General features: G+C 39.6%; 1 protein-coding gene across 4 annotated transcripts in view; it reads right to left on the bottom strand.

Annotated features, from left to right (window-relative positions):
• Positions 1-230: 230 nt before the first annotated feature.
• The window catches only part of LOC124868039 (glutamate receptor 2-like), a 133,507-nt gene continuing 117,231 nt past the window's right edge, over positions 231-16,506 (bottom strand). For 2 of the 4 annotated variants that reach the window (XM_047364810.1, XM_047364809.1), the window contains exon 19: positions 231-5,550. In XM_047364810.1, the coding sequence (XP_047220766.1) occupies positions 5,416-5,550 (135 nt within the window). In that variant the 3' untranslated portion in view covers positions 231-5,415. The remainder of the gene's footprint in view (positions 5,551-16,506) is intronic. The other 2 variants (XM_047364808.1, XM_047364807.1) reach the window with 1 other exon arrangement.

The raw sequence follows: 16,506 nt of genomic DNA, 5'->3' as shown, positions 1-16,506 counted from the left end.
AATCTTTCTTTTTTTTAACTGCTGCTGTTGGCAAGTGTGATAAAAGAAAAGGCTACTGCCATCTAGTGGACAGGAAGCTGAGCTGTCAGAGAGCAAACAATCTGCCCTCAAATAAACATAAACAAATAGTGATATCAAGTTCAGCAGTAATTTCAGATCATTTCATGAGCAGGGTTTAAATATCTGATGTCATTTTGCATGCACACAAAAGTTACATGACACATTGACAATCATGTGGAGAGCATGCATGTTTAATATTTACTGTAAATAGATTACAAACCAAGTGTCAACACAACAAGTGTTCCTTTGTGAATACAGTCAAACCCTCTTATAGTGACATTTGCATATAACAACAAATTCTGCACGTTCTGTAACTAAAGGCCCACCTAAGGAGGCAATATGTTGCTGTGCACCCTTAAGGAGTATTAGCATGGCCTGTGCATTTCTATTCTGGCTCCTTCACATGCTGCCTTGCAAAACTATTCATACACTTTTTCACATTTTGTCACCATACAGCCACAGACTTCAATGTATGCATTGAGAGGTTATGTAATAGGCCAACACAATGAAGTGAAAAATGGTGGAGCAATAAGAACAAATAAAAGCTGAGGATTGTGACGTGTATGTTTTACTCTGATACTCCTAAAGAAAATCCAGTGCCTTTAAAAGTCACCTAATTATTAAAGTCCATTTGGAGGTAATTTAATCTGGGTATAAATCCATCTGTTCTGTGAAGGCTTCAGAGGTTTAAGAGAGCATTAGTGAACAAACAGTATCATAAATACCAAGGAACCCAGCAGGTTAGAGCTGATTGTATAATCCCATAAACAGCCGGTTAGCAGCTGCAAATCACTGGAGACTGGAGCAGAGGTTCTCCTTCTAGCAGGACAAAAACCCTAAACCTACAGCCAGAGCTACAATGGAACAATTCATATCATTCTATGGTGCTGCCATGATCTATCAGCTACAATGGTGGAATACTACCTAGTCAAGCTCTAGTTGGAATGGTTCAGTAACAGTCCAGACTTAAATCCAATTAAAAATCTTTGGCAAGACTTGAAAATTGATATTTTTCCTACAGATGCCTTTCATCAACTCTGTTTGGGCAAACCCTTTAGTCTATAGTAAGGCAAAACTGGCAGAGACATAATCCAGGAGACCTCTGTAGCAAAAGGTGGTTCTACAAACTATTGACTCACTCTGGGGCTGAATATGTATGCTTGCTGCACTCTTCTACCAAAACCGTGTATAGTCTTGCTTCTAGTTCACAGTTCTGCACTACTTTGTGTTGGTCTATCACAAAATAAATCCCAAGGTTCAATACAATATGTAGTTGTAATACAACAAAATGTAAAATCAGTAAGGCATTGTAGTAGGCCAATATCTGATGTATTCACTAATAAAAAGACCAACTCAAATTCCGCACAGTTATAATTATTACACTGACTGATTCAGATTGCACTCTGTCCCAAGCCTTTTGGTAAATGTCACTCTAATACAGTACTGTTCTTCTTATGTATTCATGAGGCAATATGTTAAAAATCATCCACAAAGTTTCTTACACTGAAAACTTATGACTTCACTGTTGAAAAGTAACAACTTTTTTTTTCTTCCAAATTTCATTATTTTAATAGAAAAAGAGAAACCGAACACAAAGTCAGCAGTGAACTGTGATGATTTTCACACATCTCAGTGTTTGTCCGGACCATGGACATCCCAGTGATAAACCTGCCACATGTGGCAATGGTAGAAATGATACATGTTCTTTAGCAGGAACTGAAGCATACCCCTTGGCTTGTGTTGCTCATGTGTCAGACATTTGTAAGGTTGAAGTGCGTTTTAGCTTCCCATTAAGCTTAAAAGTAGCCAAACAAGAACAGCGTTGTTAGAAATGAAACAGCAGGATCAAATTCTTAAAAGCATACACTTACATAACAGGAACAACATTAGTACTGTAATTAATATCATTATATTCTTCTAACGGCTATCAGTATCACACACTACTATGCAGCCAGTCACAAGGGTTCAGACTGAATGGTTGAGCAGAAAAAAAAAAAGTGACATGCAAATGCTCTTTTTGTCCACTCTTCATCCTCCTCGTCATTGTTGGCACCATCATTGCAGTAACATTTGAAAAGTTTTCACATTATTTTGTCCGTCTCACAGCAGTGAGAGCTTCTGCTGGCTCAGGATACAGTTTCAGCAGCTGCCGTTAGAGAGCTCTGATAGCTTCTCAGTCTGTTTGGCACATCATCCACTTGGCTTCAGAACTCCTCTGATGATAATATGTGCGTACGCACATGCAAATGTAAGGGTGCAGGGATCTTGTGTGATGCATTTTAAGTGTGTACGCCATGTACAGTAAACAATGTGAGTATATGTTGTTGTATGTTGGCTTTAAAAAAGAAAATAAATTCATTTCACATCTTCATATTTACAGAAAAAAATGTAGTTTACCTTGGTGCATAAAAAACACAATGTCCTCTGTGGCGCTGAAGGATTTCCAGGTACTGTAGGAATGGCCCTGACCATGTCATGTTGTCAATGGAGCCTTAATTTAATGTGTGCAAGGAAGTAGTTTTTCTTTAAATTTTAAAACAATAAGAATGGTAAAAAAAAAATGCACACAACTCTACCTGTCAAGTTTAGAATGGATTTTAAACTAAATATTTAGTCTTGTTTCCCTTTTTATGTTTTCATATTTATTTAATAAATACATTTGGACAGTGTCAAACATGTGCACTGTGATCACATCACCACTTGTGCACTTGCTCTTCCTCTCCTCATCACTACTTTATTCAAAATATTATCATCTTAACTTTATAAAGTCAATAAAATTAATTACCTTGTGTTTTACACAAGACTGTTCTGAAATACTCATCTCAAATTTCACATCTATGATATGGTCACCTAATCTGGAATACTGAAATCATAGCTCCGCCCTGGACCCTGGCCTGATGGTTGAGTCCTGGTTCCTGGGGCACAGCAAGGACTAACCAGAAACGGCTGCAGGAGTCCATCTCCATGTGAACCTACCACCTGCAGGGAGAGTTTCTGGTGCAGAATGAGTTGGCAGGAAGGTAAGACTGAGGTTCTGTGTGTGCCTATTTCCAATGTCATAAATCAGCTTGATGGACATGAAATGCTAACCTACAAGTGGGAAAGGAGGGGATCTTGGGTGTGAACTTGAGCAATACCACCTAGAAACAGTTGAGGTTCATACACAGCTTTATTGCTGGAAGCAAACTCTTTAAGAGGGACTATATTCTGCTATACTCTGGAGTTCCCAGGGGAGAAAGGTGCTAGGTGTAAAACTGCTGCTCATGACTGAAGACACTGTTGACAGGTGAGAAGATTATTCTGAGGAAATCCTTAATCCTTGCCTGCGCTGAATCTACTGGCTCAGGGAAGGCAAGAATATTACTGTGGCAAAGGTGGCTAAGGTAAGGAAAAGCTCTCTGTTGGAAATGTGTCAGGGTGAAGGTTCTTAATGTTGGCAGGTGGACATTGTTGAAATGTCTTCTCAATGTTTCATAGGAGGCCTGTGGAGTGGCACACCAAGAAAGTGGTCCAGGGGAACACACTGCCCCCTTGGTAAAGTTTACTCCGGGGTGTTGCTAAATAAGTCTGAGGCTGATTGGTGAACCTCAGATCCAGGAGAAGCTTTGGGGCTTTTATGAATATATCCCCTGAAGTATGTTGCGGGGGTGCAGTAGGATGCCAGGGTTCCTTTTGTAGGCCATGTGTTTCCTGTATTACAAAAGCAAGGCCTGGTTTTGCATCTTCAGCACAACTTGTTTCTTGTAGAGCTTTGGCTCCAACAGGGCTGATGGGTGACTTGGTACTTTTGGAAAGAAGGATGTCTGTTCTGAGAACCTCCAGGCTGCATGTTATCTTTTTGCAGATGACATGGTTCTACTGGTGCCATTGGAAAATCACTGTCAACTTGCACGGTGGTTTACAGCAGTTTGCAACCTATAGAGATCAGCAGACAGTTATCAACCGTCCTCCATGAAAAGGTGGAATCTGGTTTGGGATGATAGCGGCAGTGATGGTATAATGGAGTGAGAGATGCCTTCTTTGCAGAGAGAGGCCTTTTTTGCAGGATGGAGGGCATTGTACTGATCGATAGAGAAAAGGAAAGAACTGAGCTGGAATTCTGGAGCTCTAAATTTACAGCTCCCCCTTCACCAACAGTCATGAGACATAGATAATGTGATTATAGGTACATGTTTCTGTACTGAGCTGTAGGGCTCCTTCCTAGAGTTAGGGTAAAGAGCTCCTTAGCTTCATGATCCGAGTGGAGCTAAATCTAGAGCTGCTGATCCCCTGCATGCATTGAACCGTCTTTTTTCTTTCATATGGGGGTTTTCAGGCATGTCCAACTGGGAAGAGTTCCTTGAAAAGACCTAGAACTTGCTGGCTCTTTGGCTAACCTCAGCTAAGCAAACAAGGTTCGATGGATGGATGAATGGATTGATGGATCTAGAGTATTTTTTTGAAACATGAATGCTTCACATGGCTTAAATAGTATTTCAGATCAAGTACAAGTGGAAAGTGTTAATACATTAGGTTTTTACTACAAAAATGTAGTGATAAGATTCTTTATAACTTATGTTGAAGTAAACAAAAGAATGGATGTCAGCCTTTGTTGCATGGATTTGGTGTTTTTAACAGAATCACTAAATGTCATAATTATAATTCCAGAACCTCATCAACAACAAATCCTATTAAATTTTGATTGATTTCTGTTAATATTCGATTCGACTTGTGTGTGTGTGTGTGTTGTTTTTACACCTTTCTCAAATAAGGATTTACAGGCAAACAGAAGAAACAAATTGGAACAATCACATCATTATTTAACACAATACATACTGATTTTTCAGGACATCAGTTTTTGTTCATGGCACTTCAACACATTTCAAACAAGGTCCTGCTTGTATCCCCACAGTTCCTGATCACATCCCTGATAGCTGTTGTTATTGCATGAACATCGGTATCACTGTCGTCCTTGTTTTCTGTACAAGGGAAGCCTCCATGGCAGAAATCTACAAAACAAGTAATATTTGATTTAAAAAATCTGTCCTCTGTGCTTGATTGTTTATTATGGATTTGTGTAGGACCAGCCATCTCTCACTTTGATCGTCGTGTGATTCACTTTACAAGTGTGCAGGTCTTTTCAGAAGCCTGACAATGAGATAGTAGAAGGACATCTGCCTAGTTTTTGCAGACCAATGTATCTAGAGAGTTTTAAAAGACTCAAATCCAGAATAAAAAGTGGGGCATGTCGCCCAATATTACTGGTAACATGTCTTGTCTTTTTCTTGATGAGGGCAACCTTTTCTGTCCACTTCACTTACAGCGAAGATCGATGAAAGTGTGTTGACTGGCTGTAAGGCACTGACTTGTGTGAGGTCATGAGAGATCAGTCATACTGAGGCTCATGGGTAATCCTGGGCGAAGGTAAGCCACTGGAACACGGCCATTCTCACTTGTTGACCCAGTGATAGACAGACGAGCTTTGGAGCGCATTGCATCTGTGAATTTCATCTGTTGAAGTACAAAAAAATGTTGTGAGTTGGACAGCTAAAGCTGGCAGGAATTCTTCTTTGACACAAAATTAGTACTGAAGATGCACAGATCAGAATTTTATGGGCAATTTCTGATCCCCGGTTTTCACAAAATGTTGACTTGCTGATGCTGATTTTAGCTGATTCTGATTTGTTTTGTAATGTAAAGATATAGACTGCTGTAAAAGCCATACTCTGCCAGAATGGTGCTAATCACTGAGAAAAGTTGTTAAAAACTGTTTAAAACTTTACTGCCGTGTATCTTTGACTTTGTTACACTAAAATAGCAAGCTCGTATTTTATTGAGGTATTTGGTCTTCTTTTAATCTTTTACACATAAGCTCTTTAATTCTAGCTTTGCTCATAAAAAAATGAGCAAAACTACCACCCAAGTCTGCAGATGACAGGAACATAGATATAGGCATGAAACCAACTAAGTTGCGATCCTGTAAATGTATAGTGGGTAAAAATTACTACTGAACACATCAACGGTTAATCAGTGTAAATATTCCAAATGGGGCCACTGAAATAAATACAATACAAAGAAAAAAACAGATTAGTCTACAAATTAAGCTCTAGAAAAGAAACAAAACTTTGGAAGTACACAGGTAATGATTATTTTTAAATATTTTGTGGAAAACCCTTTCTTGGTAGGGGCATCTTCAAGACCTCCACACAAACTGTCTTCATGTTTTGAAGGATTTTAGGATCATCTCTATCCACTGTTTATTTGGATATAACTCAGGCGAATGACAGGGTCATTCTAGCAGTTTTACTTTCTTTCTCTGAAACCTAACAGTTTTCTTGGCTGTTTGTTTGGGACTATGGTCTTTCTAGAAAATCTACCCACATTTCACCTTCAGATTTTTATCTACATTTTCTGGTATGTTTCTTCATTCATCCTTTCTTTAATTATATGAAGTCTGCCAGTAACATATTGTATGAGACAGACCACACTATGATGACCCAACCTGCCACCCTCCCTTTTAGCATGGTATTTTTAGGGTGATATACAGAAACATTCTTACTCCAAGCATGTCTTCAGTAGTGGAGTCTTGCATGGTAAGTGTTTATAGAGGCCATTCCGAATGTGTTTCTAAATTTTTTAATGGGAAAATTGTTTCTGCTATTTCCTCTTCCTTGGACAACTCTTGAGATTCTTCTTTTGTCTGCTCTGTCAGGAGGGTACAAGGTAGTGGCTGGTTTATGGTGAAACAGCATTCTTTCCACTTCCAGATTATGGCCCAATAGTACTCATTAGAACATTCAGATGTTTAGAACTGCAGCTGTAACCATTGCCATCGTCTCAAAACAGTAATACTTTTTAAATAGGCCATCAGTTTATATTAAACCAACTGATACTAGTTTGCACAAAAACTCTAGAATGCTTTCCAAATTGTAATAGATTTTAGCCAGTTTTTGGCTTTCTAAGTATTTTTTATTCCAATGTTTTACCCATAAATTAATTTTTAGACTAATTGTGCCCATGCGGTTTATTCACATTTGCTTGACCAAATCCTAGATCAGAGCATCTCTAGTTCCAACTGCACAATGATCAGTACCCATGAAAACTGGCTTAGGGATGATGAAATCAGGCTGACACTAGGCATCTGGAATGGTGCTCCTGAATGCTCAAGTGGGGGTATACTGTATATTTTAAACTGCATAATTAGACTCGGTGTGGATTAGAGAAAATCCACACTTTTTTCATAAAACATTTTTTGACAGAGCTCCAACAACATCATTCCTGCATTTAACAAACAATAAACTTAAAAAAAATGTTGTTGTATAATTTTTCTGTCTGGAAAAGAACAGGTTCAGGGGTCGTCCTGCTGCTTTTAGATGCATAACTGTTCCAACAAACCTAGTCAAATGAATTGCTCATTACCAGACCTCTGCAGAACTTGATGACATTGCTCAGGAGGTTTTTCTGGCATTAGATTGAGATGTGTGGGAGTAGGAATGCATCTAAAAGTTGGAGGAAAGTAGCAGGAAAGCAGCTTTCCAGGAATTGAGATCCCTGGTAAAAAAAACCAAAAACAAATCTCTAAATAATTATACTATTCACACTGACTGGTGAATGTGGATTTTTTTGCAGGTGATTGTAGGAATTTTACTGGATAAGTTTTTTTGCATCTCATTTATATAAAAGATAACATGAAAAATATCATATTTGTGAGGCCTCTCCAAAGATTATATTGACATAAACATATGGTTATGAATCTGTAACATTTAGCTCTCAAGCAGTGTTTTCCAGTCCTGGTCATCAGAACACTGTCCTGCAGGTTTTAGATGTGTCCACATTAGAGTCAGCCATGGACTAGGATTGGCAAGTGCTGCTCTTGAAGATTTGTCCCCTAAAGGTTTCCTCACTCGTTAATCAAATATATTGATAATACAGATGCATCTCCAAAAAATAGAATATCATGAAAAAGCTCCAGATTGTTTGTCACCCATTTCAGAAAGTGAAACTCATATATAATAGAGATTTGTTACACATAGAGTGAAATATTTCAAGCCTTTATTTCTTGTCATTTTCATGATTTACAGATAATGAAAACCCAAAATCCAGTGTTATAAGAATATTGTAAAAAAAATTATAATTGGAAAATCATGATGTCACACCCTAATCAGCTGATTAACTAAAAACACATGTCCAAAAGACAGTTACTGACACCCTACACAAGGGTAAGACACAAAAGATCATTGCTACAAAAGCTGGTTGTTCACAGATTACTGTATTCAAGAACAGCATTCAAAGCAAGTTGAGCGGAAGGAAAAAGTGTGGTAAGAAAATGTGCTCCAGCAACATGGATAACTGCAGCCTTAAGAGGATTGTCAAACAAAATCCATTCAAGAATTTGGAGGAGATTCACAAAGAAAAGACTGAGGTTAGAGTCAGCAGATCATGCATTTTATTTGGAAATCAATGTCCTAGAGTGTGGAGGAAGAGTGGAGAGACACAGAATCCACACAGAACTGCATTAAGTCCAGTATGAAGTTTCCACAGTTAGTGATGATTAAGGGTGTCATGTCATCTGCTGGTGTTGGTCCACAGGGTTTTCTGAAGTCCAGAGTCAATGTAATCATCTACCAGGAAATTCTAGAGCACTTCATGCTTCCTTCTGCTGACAAGCTTTATGGACATTATTTCATTTTCCAGAAGGACGTAGCACCTATCCACGCTGTCAAATGTACCAAAAGCTGGTTCAGTGACCATGGTGTAACTCTGCTTGATAGGCCAGCAAACTCCCCTGACTTGCACCCCACTGAGAATCTATGGAGTTCTGTCAAGAATAAGATGAGAAACACCAGACCCAACAAGCAATGAGCTGAAGGACCAAAGGATGTGTACATTTTATGTATTTTAAGGGCTTATCAGTAGATAAAGAGCTAAAAAATTGTAAGTGGTCCCCATTTACCACACTGAAGCCCTTAGAATTTGAAACAAGAGCTTAATATTAGCAAAGCTTTGAAGTGATTTACTGTTTACTAGCAAATACTGGTCAGTAAGGATATTTGGGTCAAAGACATATGGACCTAAAGTTAGGATAATGATTCAGCACCAACCAAACTACATTACCAAACCACTTACCACTTAGAGCGGTCCACACTGCTGGTCCAGTCCAGGAATCAGTAAAAGTGAGAAAATTAACACCTTCAGGTGGCCCAGCTTGCTTTCACACAGATTTTGTTAGACTGGACCAAAGTCATGCAGTTGCAATGGATTGTTTTGGGGGCAGTATTGAATTGATTGAGAGGCAAAAAAGCACAAAGAAGAAAGTTAGTGTCATCGGGGTTTCAGTTGCAATTTTGGTGTTCAAACGTAATTGTGCGCCTGCTCCTCTTCAGTACTCCGTGTATCCCCACAATAGATTTTCAAACTGTTTTGTCTTCACGCTCGTTTTTCCTCTACTTCTTCTACTCAAATGCACTGCTTTTATGCTGGCCCGGCATGCATTTACACTGCAAGCGAACAGTTCCAAGGTCTGGATAACAGGAAATTGTAAACATGCCAGAGTACAGTTCTCTGGTCCATTTCAGGGTCTGGGATGGGTTCACACTGGTGTGATACGCTCCAGAAACCAGACTCTGGCATGGTACAAAATGTTCCAAAGGTTCGGTGTCAAAGCACCCTTAAAGACAACTTTCAACACCATTTAAAATGCTGCATGTCATCCTTTGGGTGCTGGCTGTTTGTGTCCAGCAATCAATGAGGGGTACTGTTGGGGAAAATCCTGGGCCTGATTAAATAAAGGATGATAACATTGAACAGGGCAGCCCTCATATCCATAAACACAAAAATCCATCAGCCACTGAGAAACATGACACTTAAGGGTTAACATCAAGGTAGTTGTGGTCTAATTCACCCCTAACATTGTTGTGTATCAGCCTTTCATTTACACATTTAACTGGTGTAGGGGATGATTCCATAGGAAAAAATACTCACATTGCCTTCCTGCACATTTAGCACTGTAGCAAGCACAATTTGATCACCAAGTAAACCAGCCTGCCACAAATATTTTGGATGTGCTAAAACGTTCCTCCACATGAGCTCCACAGCTCCCACACTACATAAATGCAGCACATACTGCTGCTGGATAGTCAATACAACTGCTACTCAAATATCCCAACAATCACCCAATTACTTAATCTCACACTCTTTCCATAGACTCTTTGCTCACCTCAGGATGCTGGATGGTTGAAACTGAACGCAAAAACTATCACTTAACGTTTGATTAATTTGGCTAATAATTATTTGACCTTTGGGGGCACTCAGCATTGCAAATTCGTTGTCATTTGGTCAGCGGATCCTTTATTTATTTAAAATTAATAAATAAATAAAAGAAGATGGTGATTTCACAGAACAGTAAAGTACAAGATACAGCAGAACACTGTAAATTCTACTCAGCATATGTGTACCATGCTGAACGAGAGCACATCAAGAGTGACATACATATTTCAAAGACATGACAGGACTTGATGTTTCCCAAAACACCCCCTCACTTCCTTATGTTTACATCCACATAACACATCTTTTCAATACGTCAGCAATCACAGAAAGGTAGTGTGAGAGCAGCTTTGTATACTTCTGTGTTGTCTCCTCAGCGAGTGTTTGGTTTAGTGTAGTTTATTTAGTTTACTTTATTCACACATCAGACATTAAACTAAAGATGAGAGAAGGTCATCCCATGAAAACTATGCAAAGTTTTTAATAGCTTTTAAATGTTTACTTGCCTAATAAGCAAAACTAATCAAAGTAAAATTAACCTTGGATTAAATATGTACCCTTAACCAAGCTGTATTGAAATCAGCATACATTTTATCTGAACATAAGATGCTAATCAGTATTCATTATCTGTGTTAATGCACTGAGCTCCCTGAAAAGCAACGCTGTAACAAATCAAAAATTCACCAAAGAAGGCAAGCCAGTAGAAATGATTCAGACACTTAAGACATGCACATGTGTTATGTGTCTTGTAAACAAGATTTAATTCCTACTGTACTTCACCACTACAATACAATTCTTATTTGCCTCTGGCAAATAATTTACTCAAACATAAATCTGGATTTCTGGTAGGAGGCCACATGGTGTAGATATGTAGTGGAGCAGCTCGGTTATACTTTCAATCATACTATACTGTAAATCTTTCTAAAGTCATCACTTCGGTGTGTGCAGATACAGTCTTACCTACTTTGAATTCTTATAGCAACAAAATGGCCTTACAGTCAATGCTATATAGGAGTTTCTTCTTGCAAATACAAAAACCAGCTGACAGCTGTTTCTTGAATTCAATCAACTTGAGATGTTTCATCTCAAGTTGATTGAGAGAAAAAGGTGAATTCACAAATAGCACACAATCCCATTTCAAGAACAGTTTAGATATGGAAAAGTGTGTGGAAAGATTTATGAAGTTGTTATTGAAAAACATTCACTGTTTAGAAATGGTCCAGCTATGGCAATAATTATTACATCCTGCAGCAGTCCAGGTCACGCTGACATACAGTACCAAGTACCAGAAAGAATTATGTAAGTGACAAGATGAGAGTAGATAGGTGGGAATTGATATGACTAATATAACTTTGTATATATATGCCTTTCTTTGCATCAAATGTCGGGATTATTTGGAGTTTGGTGATGATGTATTCAGAGTTCTCTGAGGAGAACAGGTTGTATGTTTCAGCATTTTATTTAAGATTATTTTGTGCTACTGCCTTCTCCAACAAATAGGTTTCACTGAGATGTGCTGAGGGAGAAGGAATAAGTGGCAAGTCATGGGTGGAACGTGTGGGCTGCTGAAAAGGCCCGAATGTGGAGAAGGGGTAAAATTACTTGTCTCCACTGTCATATATTAGAAATATAGCTGCCTGCGAGGCTTCCGCTCTGAAAGGAAATTAATATTTTAAGGAACGACATCTGGTTCACCTTATTCAGGAGGCTGCCAAAACGAGAAAAGATTTCAAACTGGGCACCTCGCAGTCTTAATAAGAGTTGCGAACACAGCTAGTGTCGTATTGCGAGTCCGGTCTGTCCCTTAAATGTGGCAGCTAATACTGTTCTTCTCATGTGGCAAAAGTCAGCACTGAAGCCAGCTAATATACATACTGTATATATACAGTACAGACCAAAAATGTGGACACACATTCTCATTCAAAGAGTTTTCTTTATTTTCATGACTATGAATATTGTAGCTTCACACTGAAGGCATCAAAACTATGAATTAACACATGAGGAATTATATACTGAACACAGAAGTGTGAAACAAATGAAAATATGTCTTATATTCTAGGTTCTTCAAAGTAGCCACCTTTTGCTTTGATTACTGCTCCGCACATTCTTGGCATTCTGTTGATGAGCTTCAAGAGGTAGTCACCTGAAATGGTTTTCACTTCACAGGTGTACCCTGTCAGGTTTAATAAGTGGGATTTCAAGCCTTATAAATGGGGTTGGGACCATCAGTTGTGTTGTGCAGGAGGTGGATACAGTACACAGCAGATAGTCCTACTGAATAGACTGTTAGAATTTGTATTATGGCAAGAAAAAAGCAGCTAAGTAAAGAAAAATGAGTGGCCATCATTACTTTAAGAAATGAAAGTCAGTTAGTCCGAACAATTGGAAAAACTTTGAAAGTGTCCCCAAGTGCAGTCGCAAAAACCATCAAGCGCTACAAAGAAACTGGCTCACATGAGGACCGCCCCAGGAAAGGAAGACCAAGAGTCACCTCTGCTGCGGACGATAAGTTCATCCGAGTCACCAGCCTCAGAAATCGCAGGCTAACAGCAGCTCAGATTAGAGAACAGGTCAATGTCACACAGAGTTCTAGCAGCAGACACATCTCTAGAACAACTGTTAAGAGGAGACTGTGTGAATCAGGCCTTCATGGTAAAATAGCTGCTAGGAAACCACTGCTGAGGACAGGCAACAAGCAGAAGAGACTTGTTTGGGCTAAAGAACACAAGGAATGGACATTAGACCAGTGAAAACCTGTGCGTTGGTCTGATGAGTCCAAGTTTGAGATCTTTGGTTCCAACCACTGTGTCTTTGTGCGGCGCAGAAGAGGTGGACTCTACATGCCTGGTTCCCACCGTGAAGCACAGAGGAGGAGGTGTGATGGTGTGGGGGTGCTTTGCTGGTGACACTGTTGGGGATTTATTCAAAACTGAAGGCGTACTGGACCAGCATGGCTACCACAGCATCTTGCAGCGGCATGCTATTCCATCTGGTTTGCGTTTAGTTGGACCATCATTTATTTTTCAACAGGACAATGACCCCAAACACACCTCCAGGCTGTGTAAGGACTATTTGACCAAAAAGGAGAGTGATGGGGTGCTGCGCCAGATGGCCTGGCCTCCACAGTCACCGGACCTGAACCCAATCGAGATGGTTTGGGGTGAGCTGGACCGCAGAGTGAAGGCAAAAGGGCCAACAAGTGCTAAGCATCTCTGGGAACTCCTTCAAGACTGTTGGAAAACCATTTCAGGTGACTACCTCTTGAAGCTCATCAACAGAATGCCAAGAATGTGCGGAGCGGTAATCAAAGAAAAAGGTGGCTACTTTGAAGAACCTAGAATATAAGACATATTTTCAGTTGTTTCACACTTTTTTGTTCAGTATATAATTCCACATGTGTTAATTCATAGTTGTGATGCCTTCAGTGTGAAGCTACAATATTCATAGTCATGAAAATAAAGACAACTCTTTGAATGAGAAGGTGTGTCCAAACTTTTGGTCTGTACTATATACAGGTCCTTCTCAAAAAATTAGCATATTGTGATAAAGTTCATTATTTTCCATAATGTCATGATGAAAATGTAACATTCATATATTTTAGATTCATTGCACACTAACTAAAATATTTCAGGTCTTTTATTGTCTTAATACGGATGATTTTGGCATACAGCTCATGAAAACCCAAAATTCCTATCTCACAAAATTAGCATATTTCATCCGACCAATAAAAGAAAAGTGTTTTTAATACAAAAAACGTCAATCTTCAAATAATCATGTACAGTTATGCACTCAATACTTGGTCGGGAATCCTTTGGCTGAAATGACTGCTTCAATGCGGCGTAGCATGGAGGCAATCAGCCTGTGGCACTGCTGAGGTCTTATGGAGGCCCAGGATGCTTCGATAGCGGCCTTCAGCTCATCCAGAGTGTTGGGTCTTGAGTCTCTCAACGTTCTCTTCACAATATCCCACAGATTCTCTATGGGGTTCAGGTCAGGAGAGTTGGCAGGCCAATTGAGCACAGTGATACCATGGTCAGTAAACCATTTACCAGTGGTTTTGGCACTGTGAGCAGGTGCCAGGTCGTGCTGAAAAATGAAATCTTCATCTCCATAAAGCTTTTCAGCAGATGGAAGCATGAAGTGCTCCAAAATCTCCTGATAGCTAGCTGCATTGACCCTGCCCTTGATAAAACACAGTGGACCAACACCAGCAGCTGACACGGCACCCCAGACCATCACTGACTGTGGGTACTTGACACTGGACTTCTGGCATTTTGGCATTTCCTTCTCCCCAGTCTTCCTCCAGACTCTGGCACCTTGATTTCCGAATGACATGCAGAATTTGCTTTCATCCGAAAAAAGTACTTTGGACCACTGAGCAACAGTCCAGTGCTGCTTCTCTGTAGCCCAGGTCTGGGGAATGTGGCACCTCTAGCCCATTTCCTGCACACGCCTGTGCACGGTGGCTCTGGATGTTTCTACTCCAGACTCAGTCCACTGCTTCCTCAGGTCCCCCAAGGTCTGAAATCGGCCCTTCTCCACAATCTTCCTCAGGGTCCGGTCACCTCTTCTCGTTGTGCAGCGTTTTCTGCCACACTTTTTCCTTCCCACAGACTTCCCACTGAGGTGCCTTGATACAGCACTCTGGGAACAGCCTATTCGTTCAGAAATGTCTTTCTGTGTCTTACCCTCTTGCTTGAGGGTGTCAATAGTGGCCTTCTGGACAGCAGTCAGGTCGGCAGTCTTACCCATGATTGGGGTTTTGAGTGATGAACCAGGCTGGGAGTTTTAAAGGCCTCAGGAATCATTTGCAGGTGTTTAGAGTTAACTCGTTGATTCAGATGATTAGGTTCATAGCTCGTTTAGAGACCCTTTTAATGATATGCTAATTTTGTGAGATAGGAATTTTGGGTTTTCATGAGCTGTATGCCAAAATCATCTGTATTAAGACAATAAAAGACCTGAAATATTTTAGTTAGTGTGCAATGAATCTAAAATATATGAATGTTAAATTTTCATCATGACATTATGGAAAATAATGAACTTTATCACAATATGCTAATATTATGAGAAGGACCTGTACGTATACAGTGCCAGACTACATTATTCTTTCAGTTTTTACATGACTACCTAACATTTTCTTGAGAATAAACTGTAAATTCTGGTTATCTGTTGTTGATTTTGATGTTTCTGGCTAACAACAAGAGAAAAAAAGCTCAATGAAATACAAAAGCAAAACTCTGAAGCGCAGCAGACCAAACCCTCAAACCCCTGGTAAGTGTTGCCTTTGCATTTTCTATGCTATAGCAGGTTACACACATCATCCTAGAAAGCAAGATACGCACTGTATGTTCAAAGTCAGAAATACAATGTCATGAATAGGTATTAACACCCTGATAACCGCCGAATTTCTGCAAACTAGAAATTATTTGAATTGTAGCTGTCTGACAACATGAAGTCGGCAAAGAAAAAAAATCCAAAAAGCAACATATGCCCTGCTCTAAAGATGTTCAAGAATTAATCGGAAACAAAGTCATTGACTTCTGTCAGTCTGGAAAGGGTAACAAAGGGATTTTTAAAGCTTTAGTATTCAAATGAACCACAGTGAGAAGCATTACCCACAAATGGAGAAAACATGGAACAGTGGTGAACCTTCCTAGGAGTCGGCGGCCTACCAAGACTATTCAAGACCTAATTCTCTTTGAGCAAAATCCGCCCACAGTCACTTACCTGCTGCTAGATTTTTAAGTCCAGTTGGTCCAGTCCAAATTCTTTATCCACTTTTTTTCCTCCAGCCAAAGTGTCATGAAATCATTATTTTGGAAATAAGTGACAGAATTGTCTCTCACTGCCAGCATTGTTTCCTGTCTTTTTGTTGTTTGACTCTTCCGTTTGCATCCGCATGTTTGAGTGACATTTGTGCCTACTGCCAGGGGTGTGACTTTGATTGACAGGTATCATGAATTATTCAGATTGGATGAAGAATGACCCAAAAAGTGCTGATTCGCCTTGGGCAGAGAGCTTTGCCCAGAGGAGAGTTTTAAAGTAACCAATTAGAGACCAGCATAAAGTCAACGTATGCCATGGAAACGTATGTCTTTAGGTCTACAGAAAAAAAAAACCAAAAAACCTATAACCTCAAATAAACCCAAAATGGAATGAGAAAGCTGAAAAACCAAAGTCAGACATACTTTATCGCCAAAC

The sequence above is a fragment of the Girardinichthys multiradiatus genome, chromosome 5 (genome assembly GCF_021462225.1).
Source record: "Girardinichthys multiradiatus isolate DD_20200921_A chromosome 5, DD_fGirMul_XY1, whole genome shotgun sequence".
In the NCBI taxonomy this organism is placed as follows: domain Eukaryota; kingdom Metazoa; phylum Chordata; class Actinopteri; order Cyprinodontiformes; family Goodeidae; genus Girardinichthys; species Girardinichthys multiradiatus.
This window is presented reverse-complemented; position numbering and strand designations above follow the sequence as displayed.